Genomic DNA, 14,099 nt, shown 5'->3' with positions numbered 1-14,099 from the left:
TTTTAAAAGATTGCCTAAACATTAAAAGTGACATGACTTGTCACAGATTTCAAAATGCAAAATTACTGACAGAAAAATAAAAAGCACAGTGTCAGGTCAGCCTAGTGTGTCACACTAGGTGTCAGAACACAGCCTGTCCTAACAATGGAAAAACCATGTAATTGATTTGAGGGGAGCTTGCTTATAAAGGCTGACATCCAAATAGCTCAAAAAAGTGCAACATAAAGGGGGACCAACATGTACCAGGTCATGTACTCTCTAGAAAGACAGTCAGAGAAACAGACTTATTATGTGAATACATGGATCTACTTTTTCAATTTTAATTATCACCTATTCAAATATCATACTTACTTTCTATATTTTGCTTTCTGCAGCAGGGTCTAAAGCACCTTCAAACACCTTTGGGAAAACAGTAGGAAGCAAATAAATTAATTATCACTCTCATTAAACAAACCAGCATTCACAGGAACACTTTAATACCTATTCAAAATAATTCTTGTATTTTTTTGCCAAGCCACCACCGAGCAAATAACTTAGCTAATAGTATGTACTACTGTGTACTTTAGGATGTGATTTACATTTTTTAAGTAATGCAATGTTTTGGAAAAAACAAAGCTGAAATTTCATATTCATTCATATAGGCATAAAATTCAGAACAGCCAGTCATTTGTAGAGAAAAAATATCAGGTTTACAGTACCCTGAGTACAATTCTATGAACTGTAAACCAGAAAAACCACAAGTACAATTAAGAAATATATGTTTGAAAAACACTTGAATTCTGGGCCAATACTAGAGGACACATCCCAGATTAAAAGATTAAAGGTTTTACTCTAAACACTTTAAAGGACAGTAATTTTCCACAGAGATTGGGGGCAAATGAGAAAATGTAAGGAAGTTTTCCTTTATGTTTTTGTGTATTATGTAAAGCGTGTTTGAATATCTTATAAAACCAAAATCAGTTATCACCTGTGAAATACCTTTTAAGAAACAAATTCAAATGCATTTGTCTGCCTTTAGCTCTTGTCTATTTTGCTACAATGAATTGTGTCTTATTCAAATACTCTTTGCACACCTTGAAGTGAAATTCTGACCCCTTTGAAGTGAATTGGAATTTTACCACTGATTTTACTTGGACATAAATGTCAGACATTCTACCTATTTAGAGAAGATGCATTCAGCTGCATTCCTCTTGTTTTATTAATATTTGCTACTTTTTTTTTTGAAGGCATCAACGTCCTTCTTCAAATGATAGCAGTGTTTCAGACAATATTTTAGCAATAGTCTTTTTTAAAGAGGCCTGACCTAAGCAATGTTTTCTTTGAGAAAATGTGCTCCTTGACTGTTTGTCAACACCTGCTAATGAAGGTCACAGGCACAAAGAACCCCTAATGTGGGGTAAGACAAAAGATCACCTTATCTAACAAGAACTACTTCATGTGAAATACTTAACATTAAGTAAACATATAAGAAACTACTCTTTGGATGTGGGTTATATTTCCCATTTCTGGTCATAATATGGCTGTGGGGTTTTATTGCATAGAGATCGAAGAGTCAAGTATTCAGAGTTGTGTCTGCCTTGAGATGGGGAAAAGGCCTTAATAAGAATAATACTTTAGTTTCCATGTGTAGTTTTCCACTTGTGCCAAAGACAACTAGAGGGGAAAGAAAAAGCAATCATGCTACTCTAAGAAAAGCCTCTTGAGAGGCAGATGTAAACAATTTTAGAGAAACACACAGGTAGTAAGAGTAATTTGAAAAACAGTCAAGAAGACTTAGGATCAAACATATAAGAAATATACTGTTCCTGTAAACTTCTTGCATACCTGTTCTGCAAATGGCTTCAGCATGGGCTTGCTTGTCAGTAGACACAGGCATGATGTCTTACACCATTTTTAAAAAAGCAAATTTCAAAAACAACATTCATTAACATACAGTAAGGTATGGGAAAAACACTGAGACTCCTCTTATCATCAGTTCCAGGTGTTTGAGTGACATGTAAAAGGGCACCAAAACCACTTGTCCATCATTTATTTAGATCTTCATTTACATCACGTCTTCTATACAGATAGAAATCTTAGCAGATTATAGCCATATCATAATTAGGGTGTCATATTGATCCCAGATCAATCATTTCTGAATCAAAATAACTTCAATTACCATCATATAGACTATTGCTATTACTGATAATAGGCAAGAACTGTCCGTGTGGGAGATGACCTCTCATTACCACTTATGTCAACGTTCCAGATCGTAAAATCTTAAAGAAATGTGAAGTTCCATTTGAGGAATGGGCCAAATAATGCATCTTATTATGTTGAGATACATGTGAAACAAGAATAACTTATCACCTGTAAAGAGAAATAAGATTACACCTGAATTACATCTTATACAAGTCTTGAGACATCAGTTTCTATCCCAAAACATACAACAAACCAAAGACACCTTTTCAAAGCACACCTTATGAGACAAGAGAGGAGTAACAGGAGGAAGGCATTCATTCTGCCTTTTTGTGTTGATCCAAGATGCACAAACTGAGAAATATGTTGGTTCCAGAAACTAGGAAATGTAACCTTATGAAAGAAAAGGATACTTTCACATGAAACTCCTTGGTCTGTCTAGCCTTAGGCATGTGCACCAGTCCAAGTCTGCAGGACCCTATCTCAGAACGGACTCAGTGGCCCTTGGCTTTATTACTGATAACCTCAAAATGCCAGGTTAAGAGTTATCATTGGGAGTTCTCTCATTCTGTATTTTGGCTTTATCATCCTGTGTAACAGGGACTAAATTTCATGGGCCTTAGCATTACACATAAACATTTGATTACAAGAAAATGACTGAGTGAAAACCGTATTTTTTTTTCTTTTATGTGATGAGAATTGTTGAGAGCAGCATACTAGTATTATCCCTTTGGCCACAGCAGTAATCCTTTTGTTATACAAACAACACACAGCAACATGTCCCCTACCTTCCCATTTAATCTAAATTTTTCCTAGCGTATTTTCCTTGCAAACTTTACACCTGCGACCCCGAAAGAATCAGTCAGCACCTCCTGTTTGGAGGAAGAGCTAAATAGCCAATCCATCGGTAAAAAAGTAGGGCTACAACGAGGGCACATTTTAATCTTTACCGGGGTGCTATCACAAAGGTATGGCCTCATTATAATTCTAACTTCCATTCCTAGATGAGAGCCAAGTTATTAAAGCACCCTAGACAGCACCCCAGGAGCTCTTAGGACCGAAGGGTCGCATACACACGTATACACAAGCCCACATGGTAGTCTGCCAGCGCCGCGCGGCAGCCTGCAGGAAGGTGAGCGCCTTCCAGCGGCACGGAAAAGGCAAGGTCTGGGAAAGGCATAGGGACACCTGACGGCACAGGACAGGGGCAGCGGCAGGAGCAGAGACAGTGACGAGAGCAGGGACAAGAGCAGGTGCACGGACACGGCCACCGGCAACGCCCGGGGCGGGGAGGGGCCGGGGCCGAGGCGGACCCGCGGCAGGGCCCGCCCCCGCCCTCCCGCTGCCTTCATTGCCGCCCCTGAGGCGCGCCCGCCACTCGCTCCTCCCGACGCGCCGAGGGCGGGCGCTCCCGGCCGCGCTCCGATCGGCGGAAGTGTCGCTACCCCAGTTCCGGCGAACGGGTCGCGCCGCCGGGACGGCACCGGGCATGGCGCTGTGGCAGCCGCGCTCCCGGGACGGCGGCGCCCCGGAGGAGGAGGACGAGGAGAGGACACAGGCTACCGCTTTCCGGCAGCGCTTGCCGGAGGTGCAGGTACGCCCGTGCCCCGGCCCCGCGGCCCCGGCCCCTCGCACCGCGTCTGGCGCCCGGGGGCGCGGTGTGGGTCGCTGCCGGGCGGCGCGGCCCGCGGAGGAGCGGCGGGAGCGGGGTCACCGTGTCGGGACGCGGCCGTGCGGGAGCGCCCGCCGGGGCTCCGAGGGCCGGCGGGGACAGGTGGGGTCTGGCGGGCCGCCCTGGGTAGCAGCTCCACCGCGGGCAGGCGATGCGGAAGGAGCTGGCTTGGAGTTGTCCCAGCGTCCCCGTGCCCAAGGAGCAGATAGGTAGGCGGTGTGTTTGTCTGCTGGCCGGGGCGAGGCCGCGATTAATAAACGCGTTGCAAGGAATTCTGTGTCGTCTCGCAAGCAGCTGCCATTACATTACTTTTCCAACGGTGGAATTCTCTTCTTGCTGCTGCAGAAACAAAAATATTGTAATTCTCAAACAAAGTTGGGACAAGAAGTTTGATTTACTTGCGTTAAAGTTTCCTTCAGATAGTCTTTCCCAAATTGTCCTTCGTGTGCCCCTGCCAGAGGCTATCAGCACTGCAGATTTCATAACGTGGCAGTGGAAGGCAGAGGAACTAATGCATATGGATGCATTTTTCTTCACTCTTGGTGGGAAAGACTTGGCATATTACTGAACGTGAATTCTGAGCACATACCTGGAGATAATATAAATAGGGTTGCTTAAGATGTCCCTTTTCTCTCCCAGCTATGAGTCATGACATCCTCAACAGATTTGACCTAAAGGAGCATGTGTTTGTGCTAGGCCTTGGCCACTTTATAATTAAATACCACTTCTTGTGTCAGTTCAAGAGAAGATGTTGACCGTTTGTTTAGGTACTAATACTGAAATGCAGGTAGCAGCAGTTACTTTACTGTTATCTGATATGATAAGCCCAATACTTTCTTTTCAGAAGTGTATATTCAGAGTATTCTCACACTTGGCTGCTGCTAATGTTCCAGCCGTAAGATAGCCAGAGGGATTTCAGCCATGTCAAAAGTATTTTTACAGTCTGGAGACTATTACTGATAGCAGCACATGATGCATAATTTTGCAAATACACTTAATAAACTTAAGGTGACTTGAATTGGGACTCTCTAGAAGACATAGCTGTACATTGCCATGCTTCATCACTTATGCTGTGATAATGCTGCATATCTAAGGTGTCTTCCAGGTGCATTGTTATTAGATTTGGGATTTAGGCCAGTCTACTTCTATAAAAACTGTAAATCAACAATTTTCTCTCCATAAGTAGCATGTCTGATTTTCCTCACAGACATACAGCCAAGGGATTGAATTAGCCTGCCAAAAAGAAAGAGAGTTTGTGAAGCACTCTGTAGAATGCACATGGAACCTAGCAGAAGCCCAGCAAAAATTTGGTAGTTTAGCACTGCATAATTCAGAATCCTGTGATCAGGAATCTGCTCAAGCAAGGACTGAAGCTGCTGAGTTGAGATGGAGAGAGGAAGAGTGGAGAAAAAAAGAAGAAGCACTAAACCAGAGGGAACGACAGAATCTATGGAACACAGATCCTGTTAGTAAAGAAGTTTTTAATAAGGTATGATCTGCATCATTGTGCATGGAAGCCAGCGCTAACCTTTTTTGTTCATTCCAGTTGTTACTAGTCTCTGAGTGTCTTCTGTGTCTTGTACAGCACAAAAATGCAAAATATCACTCACCTCTGTGCCTGGGAAGGTCATGGAATAGACCTTTCTAGGAACTGTGCTCAGGCACATGTAGGACAGGGAGGTGGTTCAGGACATTCAGCACAGCTGCACCAAGGGCAGGTCCTGCCAGACCAATTCAGTGGCCTGATCAGTGACCTATGACGAGGTGACGGCATCAGTGGACAGGTAGAGGGTTACAGATGTCATTTATCTGGACTTCTGCAAAGCCTTTGATGTGGTCTCCTACAGCATCCTTCTCTCTTAAACTGGAGAGAGATGGATTTGATGAGTGAACTGTTAGGCGGATAAGAAAGTGGTTGGTTGGTGGCATGCAAAGCGTAGTGGTCAATGGCTCAGAAGTTGGTCAATGGACACCAGGGGCCAGTGGTGTCCTTCAAGGGTCTGTACTGGGACCAGTGTTATTTAATGTCTTCATTAAAATTAAACAGATTGAGCGCACCCTCAGCAGGTTTGCAGATGATATCAAGCTGAGTGGTGCAGTTATCAGACCTGAAGGAAGGAAGCCTTCCAGAGGACCCGAACAAGATGGAGAAGTGTGTCCATGGGGATCTCATGTGTTTTAATAAGGCCAAGTGTAAGGTGCTGGACCTGGGTCGGGGCAACCCCTGGTATCAACACAGGCTGGGGATGAACAGATCAGAACAGCCCTGCTGAGAAAGACTGGGGGTGCTGGTGGGTGAGAGGCTGGACCTGACCCAGCCGTGGACACTCACAGCCCAGAAAGCCAAAGGGGCCCTGGGCTGCATCCAAAGCAGTGGGGGCAGCAGGGCTGGGGGGGGGGATTGTGCCCCTCTGCTCTCCTGAGACCCACGCCCAAAGTAATGCACCCAGTTTTGGGGTCCCCAAAGAAGGATTCCTGTTGGAGCAGCTCCACAGGACCACTACAGAGCTGATCAGAGGGCTGGAGCACCTCTCCTTTGAGGAAAGGCTGGGAGAGCTGGGATTGTTCAGCTCGAAGAAGAGAAGGCTCCAGGGAGCCCTAATTTGCCTTCATGTGGCCTTTCAGTATTTCAAGGGGCCTTATAAGAAAGATGGAGAAAAACATTTTTTTTCAGAACCTGTGCTGACCAGGCAAGAGGGAATGGCTTTAAACTGAAAGATGATAGATTTAGATTGGATGGAAGGCAGTTTTTATTATTATTATTAGGGTATCAAGACACTGAAACAGATTGCCCAGGGAAGCTGTTAATACCCAATCCCTAGAAGCAGCAGAGATCAGATTGGACTGGTCTTGGAGCAGCCTAATCCAGTGGAAGATGTTCTTGCCTGGGCAGGGAGGGTTGAAACTCTGTGGTCTTAAAATGTCCCATCCAACCCAGAATATGAAACTGTTAGTTTGCCTCTAATACTGTCTACCGTAATACAAATTATTTAGCATAAACATTTTTAATAGTAGGATCTTATCTTTGATTTCACAATTTAATTTCAACAGCTATCATTGCCTTTCACTGAGCCCTAAAGTCATGAGCCAGACACAGTCAGGTGATAAATGTGGTTAACTTTTTATGAAGGGTCCCTTCAGATGCATAACACACCGAAATACACGCTGAAAAATGCGCTAAAGGTGCACACGTGACATAAAGCAACTGCAGTTTTGTAAGTGTAGCAAATTAGCGTAATTGACAAGAATGCCTGATTAGAAACACAGATGATGAGGTAATTCCCTCTCTTGATTCGACTCTCTTCTGAAGCCCCCATTCCTCTCTAGTTCTTTATGGGAGAGTGTTGTCCTTGGTCTCAGAAGAAACTAGATGAGGACTGAGCTTTTAGGAATGTGTTTTGTCTTTCTTGCTAACAGAGTAGGTAAAATTCCAGCTATGAATCTATATAGTTATACAATAATGGGCTACAGAGCTACAAATAGACATGAAGAATATATAAAAGCAAAAATCAGTTTGGCATCACTATCACAATTCCTAATTTCTCCTGGTCCAGGCTGCAGTGTACATGATTCTCGTGACTAACAAATCAGTAAGTTCCTATATGAAAACAGAAGTTTTTCAGAGACTATAAGGAAACTTTGAAATTCTGTTACTAGGTAAGACGCTTTCTGAAAAAAAACCTCCTCAAATATGATATGACTCTAAAATTAGAACATAGCCATTTAAATAGTAACATATTGAAATATAGTAACTCCTTTATATCACTAAACAGTATGTGTGGAGTTTATGTGATAGCACAATCTTTCTCTTCCTCAGAGTTTTATTAATCAAAAAAGAAAAGAAATTGAAGATGAGGCTGTGTCTGAACCACTTATGCAAAAACATGAACAAAAGATTAGACACTTCGGTGAGTCTGTTTTTCCAACATCTTGTGGTTCCTACAGAATTTGTGTTGGTTTGCTCCTTCTTGTACAGAATGAATGCTAATAAATGAAAGACCTCAATGACAGACTTTTCAGTTTTATTTTATCAGGACTCCAGGGATATTCCACACCAGTGGGAAAAGGCAGGGACATTCCTGGACATATAAGTCATGTATATAAAAGTGCATGAGTCATCCATTGCTCTCTCCTTTTTTAAAGGAGAATAAGTTAAATGTTTTATTAAATTATTTTCTGTCACCTGTTAATCTAGAAGTGTAATGGCTGATTAAATGGACATGTTTATTAACACTTACACTGAGAGTATCTATGCTCAGAATTGTGTGTTTAAAACTATACTTAGTTATCCACTAGGTGTCACTTTAGCTCTGTCGTAATTGTTAAACCCGATTGAGCACAGAGCTGATCTTGTAACATAATCTAAAATTGTTATGGTTCTCTGAGGTGCTTGCCATTCAGGTTGGTTTCATGCTATAGTATAGTATAATAATACTATACTATAGCATGAAACCAACCTGAATGGCAAGTATTCCAAATAGCTGTATTTGGAATTCTGGAATAATCAAGAATAAGACTAAATTGGCAGAATTCAGTTGTTCTTACAAAGTTGTTTTTTGCTAATTTTTTTGGCTTCTGAGGGGCTTAAAGCTGTTTTAAAGAAAGAGCTTTGAGCCCTGTTAGCCTTAGCAAGCCTTTCAAGTATCAAGTTAAGGCACAACACTGTTAGGAGTATGCAAATAGCAGTAATAGGCACAGGTTCTTTTAAGTAGCTTAACTTAAGTATAATGATATTGGGATTAGAAGACATCTATCTGGCTGTGCATTTCAACAGGTAAAAAAAGAAGAGGCTATCTTGTAGGTTTCCTAGCTGAGAGTTGGGCAAAGTAACTCTTTGTCTAAATTCAAATTAGACTGTTAAAGAATCAACCTTATTACAGAAGGTAAATTTTTTTTATACTTCCTGAGTTCGAAGCAATGTTATTATTTTGATTTGTGATACATAAGTCCATTGGAGAAAGGATTAATGTACTGTGGCTTTCTGAAGTCACTTATTCCATGCTAGCTGCTGCCAAGGGGCAGTGTGGACTTCACTGCATTGCATGAGTCCTGCTTCTGGATCCTCCTCTGGCTTCAAAGCAATAAAGAACTTACACAGAAAAATTTGTAAACAGTCAAAAGAAATACAAGCTATTGCTTTCTCTTTCAGCATTTGTTTGCTAGAATTAAGATTATCTCAGGTCATTACCATTGAATTATCTTCAGCCCAGTTAGAACTATGTGCTGATAGAGGGGTGAAGATGTACATTTGGTACCTGTTGCCAATAATGACTGTCAGAGACACTTGAAGGACAGCTTTAAGAAGTGCTATGAATATTGAGTTCTGATTTTTACATTCAGCTTGTTATCTGAAGGTAGTGCCATGATACTGCCATTCAAAGTTCTGATTAACTTTCCAATACTGGTGTGGGCTTGTTTTTTGAGATCAAGCTGTTTATATAATTAATTTGAATTCTCTAAAAATCTAGCAAACTAGATGTTAGAAGCACTTTAATTTTTGACAGATTATGGGTTCTGCTCTTTGTGTTTTCATTTGCAAACATTTAGAGGATTTGTGTTTGTTAGAATCACTTAATGTAAATCTCTGTGCATAAACTTTTTAAGCTATTTGGTGTTGCAACTAATAGATATCTACACCACTTTGTTAGCTTCTGAGAACTGATTAAAAATAAATTATCAGCATTTCTAGAAGTGCATGACTGTTACAAATCTACTTTTAGTATCTTCAAAGACTAATTATGCCTTCTAGTAATGCTTTTTCAGCATTGGTTAGATGTATAAATAAAACCCCCAAATTTAGCTGCATGCTGTTATTCTGAGGTTAGTAAATTGCCAAGTTGTTATGTATACTTGGTATCAATGCAGGTAACTTCCTTGCTGCATTAAATCATTTATCTGTTTAGAATATCTTAACTGTGTTTCTCTTATTAGGCATGCTGAGCAGATGGGATGATAGTCAAAGGTTTTTGTCTGATCATCCATACCTTGTATGTGAAGAAACATCTAGGTATCTCATGTTGTGGTGTTTTCATCTAGAAGCTGAACAGGTATGAAGATGTTTAAATCTTTGGAAGCACACATTTTCCCATTTGCACAGTAGAAAGGTGATCAACTTCATTAGCTGTTTAACTGTTCTTCCAGCTCTCTCTACTTTATTGATAGTGCATTGTCACATTTATGTCCAGTTATAGCTAATTATGAGTCCTCTTGCTACTGTAAACATCAGTTCACATCTGCTTAGGAACTTGATCAAAAGGAAATTCTGCTGAATTTTAGAAATATAATCTCAGGAAATTTCTTTAAATCAGAACTTCAAATTTTTCTTTTTTCAGAAAAGAGCTCTGATGGAGCAAGTAGCACACCAAGCAGTTGTAATGCAATTTATTATAGAAATTGCTAGAAGTTGCAATGTGGATCCAAGAGGATGTTTTCGTCTCTTTTTCCAAAAAGCCAAAGTAAGTCAACTTGGGTAATACTGTGAGAAACTCTTGATACAATACAAGTGTTTTAGAGAGGATTTCTTCCACAACCATGTGAGGCTAAATAATTTTTTGACTGATTTAGGCTTATGGGAAAGGGTTTTGATAGCAATTATTTTGTAGATAGAATACTTTGTTATAATTCTGGTTCTGCAAATGAAAGCTTAGTGAATTTTGCTTGTTGTAGGTGGAAAGCAAGATGCCACTGGAGGACAGCAGTTGTGTTACAGACAAGTAATAACTAAGTAACAGCAGCAAACACCAACTGATCTTAAACTGGTCTGACTACTGACTGATTACACATGTTTTCAAAGTGTAGTTACATATTGTCATAACTTTTCCATTTCATCTGTGCCTTACAGTGAGGCAGCTATATAGTGTCCCTTTCTCATGGCTGAAATAGGGCAACCCAGAGCTTTGTAGGAAAAAGATGGGAAAACTGAAACTGTGATTTGCTATAGACTGTGTTCAGTTGTTCAAGACTCCAGTGGATCTTAATATTGCCTAAACGAGTGTAGTTAAACTGTGAGTTAGTTTGTGCTTTACTTTTGACCAAAGGGCTTCAACAAGCACCTGTTGTAAGGATACCTTCCAAGCTGGAATAAGTTACAGGCTAAAATTAGATTTAGTTTTACATATTCTCAGATAAATCATCTACTTTGCTTATGTATATAAATGCTGCACATTGTCTTAAAAAGAAATCTGCATGAAACATAACTTCAAATTGACTAACATTATTCCTTAGTTGTTCACAGTTGTTATTCCCCAAAAGGTATAACATGGCATTACTGCATGGATTTTTCTCAGAACTGTGTAAACTTACAATTCAAAAGTAAATCTGGCTGCAGAACAAATACTTCATTTTTCTCCTTGCAGACAGGAGAAGGCTACTTTGAGGCCTTTAAAAGTGAACTTGAGGCATTCAAGGCGAGAGTGAGAATCTGGTCACAATCACATGGCTTTCAAACTATGTTACTCCATGATCTCAATGTCAGTCCTGGTTGTGTGGGAGAGTGGACATCTTTTTTACAGGTAGGTTTATTACTTCCAAAATTTAATTTAACTAAATCAGGATTAGGTCCTGCGTAGAGAAACTGTACCTTTCTGAGACATAAAGAGGATTATTTCTTGATTTGCTAGTGCTTGGGATATATCATGCAGTGTTATTAATACACAAGGCATTTATGGGCTTTCTTTTTACTTGCTGGAATTCACAGCATCAGTTTAAGGTCAAAAGTATATGTTTGTTCATTGCCTTTACATTTGCATGCCTAAAATAAACACTGCATGATAAAACTGATCAGATCCTAGAATTGTATTCCCAGTCATTACCACAAGCAGTGTAAAATCATGGGATTAGTCAAGTGAGTTGCAGAATCATAGCATGGTTTGAGTTGGAGTGGACCTTAACGATCATGTAGTTCCAAACTCCCTGCCATGGCAGGAACACCTTTCATAGGCCAGACAGCCCCAACCAGCCTGGCCTTGAACACTGCCAGGGACCCCACAGCTTCTCTGGGCAAGAGAAGTCAAGTCTAAGGAAAGTCTCCCTTTGTGATAAAAGGATATACTTAAGTGTTTTTTGCAGTTCCAGCTATGGCCACATTCTGGAATGAAGAAACAACTTAAAAGATTGTAAAAAATTATGTATTAGGAAAGGAGTCACAATTAAAAGTACTTGTCTGAAGTAATTTGAGTAAAGTACCTCTCAGAGGTAGATCAAACAGCTGAATTTTATATAATTCGCAGTTAGGTGCTAGAAATATTAAGACCAAATACAAGCTATGCTAGGAAATTTTAAAAATTCTTGACACAGTGACATAATACTGGTTGATGATGTTTTCAGACCTTACTTCCTTTCTATTGTAAATTTGTGTCATCATAAGATGGACAAGGCAAACAGGCTTTGTTTCTCTCTCTGTGTTTGTCCCTCCATCTATACAATTACAAAACATTAAGCTATCAGTTTTTCATCTGTTGCAGAACACAGGAGATCTACAAGGTTCCATAAACACAGATGTCTGCAGTTTCAACTCTGTGATACAAAGAGATGAAGAAGAATCCAAAATGATGGACACATTATAGTACTTTTAAGACTGAGGCCAAGTACTCTTCTATTTCCCTTTTTTTTTTTTCCCCAAAGAAACAAACATGGCTATTTTCTTGACACTTATTTTTCTGGGTATTGCACTTTATTTTTTGTGTCAGATTTTTGTTGTTTTTGTTTGATTTGGGGGGGGGATGACTTTGAAGGGTGGGTAATTAAGAAAAACTTGTAATATTGTTTTAAATGTGCTGCTAGGTTTTTAGTTGTCCTTGAAGAGCAGGGTTCTTATATTGCCGAATGTGAAACTGGATGTGTTTTCTGCTACTAACCTTGCCTTTCATGACTTTAGAAATTAAACATCTGCACAAATACAATGTTTACAAGAAGCAGCAGATTCTTGGTAGAATCTGCTATGGTCTTACTACAGATGTGGATATGTTTTACTCTGAATATTGGAGATCGCAACTGTATTCATGCTACCTTGCTGACAGTATAAGCTCTCAAATTTGGTTATCACTAATAGCAATAAATCAGTATCTGGTATCAGTATTTCTGATCTGAATGGATTAGATTAAAACAGTGGCTTTCTACCTCTACTAAGGGGATTTAAATGTTATATTGTACTTTCATTAAACATAACTTGGTTTAATCCTAAAACATAAGCAACACTTGTTTAAAAATGAGTGCTGGGTTGTATGATTTCTGGGAGTCTGAGTCTCTTCTTGTTCATCAGGCTAACTTCAGATTATTTTTAAAAAACAAGTCTTGTTATGGTTGAAGTAATTGATGAAGAGAACTTGTACAAGGGTTAGGCTAAGACCTCAGTTTAAACAAAAAGCTTTGTTACAAGTCACATCGGGTGAGGTGTCATGCACTATTTGAAAGTTACTTCATATGCTTTTACCAAAGTGGGTTTCTGACATTGTCAACTCAAACATTAAGTGGAAAGGCATTAAAAGCTTCTTGTTTAAGAAGCTGGAAATCCAAAAACATTTTCTAGACAACTGAACCTTGCAGTGAGGCTGCACTTCAAATCCTGTGTTCAGTTTTGGGCCCTTTACTCCAGGAAGGACATGGAGGTGGTGGAGCTGGTGAAGCAGTGGAGCACATGTCCTGTGAGGAGCAGCTGATTGGGGGTGTTGGGGTTGTTCAGGCTGGAGAAAAGGAGGCTCAGGGGCACATTATCACTCTCTGTTACTGCCTGAAAGGAGGGTACAGCTGGGTGGGGTTTGGCCTCCTCTCCCAGCTAAGAAGTAACAGGAGAGGAAATGGCCTCAAGCTGTGTCCAGGGCGGTTCAGGTTGGACATCAGGAGGACTTCCTTCTCTGAAAGGATTGCCAAGCATTGGAATGCTTGTATTGCTTCCATTGCCCATGGAAGTGTTAGAATCACCATCCCTGGGAGTGTTTAAGAAATGACTGGACATGGCACCTAGTGCTGTGAATTATTTGGCAAGGTGGTGATGATCAGAGGTTGAACTCAACAATTCTGGAAGTTTTTTCCAACCCTAATGATTCTATGATTCTGTGAAATAGAATCCAGTAATTTTCAGTTTTGCCTACAGCCAAGTCTGCAGAATATACCAGAGTATTAGTACCAATGTAACAGCAGATACACTCATAGAAGGAACTTTGCATATGACTTCTGCTCTCTAGCCTTCTTTTGCAAACAGACTGAAGATAAAAGTGCAAGGAGCAGTTCTGTTCCACATGCAAATTTGAGA

At 40.4% G+C, this 14,099-nt stretch overlaps 1 protein-coding gene across 2 annotated transcripts; it reads left to right on the top strand.

Annotated features, from left to right (window-relative positions):
• Positions 1–3,545: 3,545 nt before the first annotated feature.
• CDC37L1 (cell division cycle 37 like 1) lies at positions 3,546–13,350 on the top strand. Of its 2 annotated transcripts, none has more exons than XM_038124649.1 (7): positions 3,546–3,772; positions 5,199–5,339; positions 7,668–7,758; positions 9,782–9,897; positions 10,183–10,305; positions 11,206–11,361; positions 12,313–13,350. In XM_038124649.1, exons 1-7 carry the CDS (start codon positions 3,668–3,670, stop codon positions 12,412–12,414), a joined length of 834 nt encoding a protein of 277 aa, XP_037980577.1. In that variant the 5' UTR covers positions 3,546–3,667; the 3' UTR covers positions 12,415–13,350. The 2 variants fall into 2 exon arrangements, with proteins under 2 accessions (XP_037980577.1, XP_037980576.1); XM_038124648.1 differs by having other exon boundaries at positions 3,547–3,772; positions 5,058–5,339.
• Positions 13,351–14,099: the final 749 nt, after the last annotated feature.

This window comes from Motacilla alba, chromosome Z (assembly GCF_015832195.1).
Source record: "Motacilla alba alba isolate MOTALB_02 chromosome Z, Motacilla_alba_V1.0_pri, whole genome shotgun sequence".
Classification (NCBI taxonomy): Eukaryota; Metazoa; Chordata; class Aves; order Passeriformes; family Motacillidae; genus Motacilla; species Motacilla alba.
The sequence above is the reverse complement of the archived record's forward strand: the minus strand, read 5'-3'. Positions and strand labels throughout refer to the sequence as shown.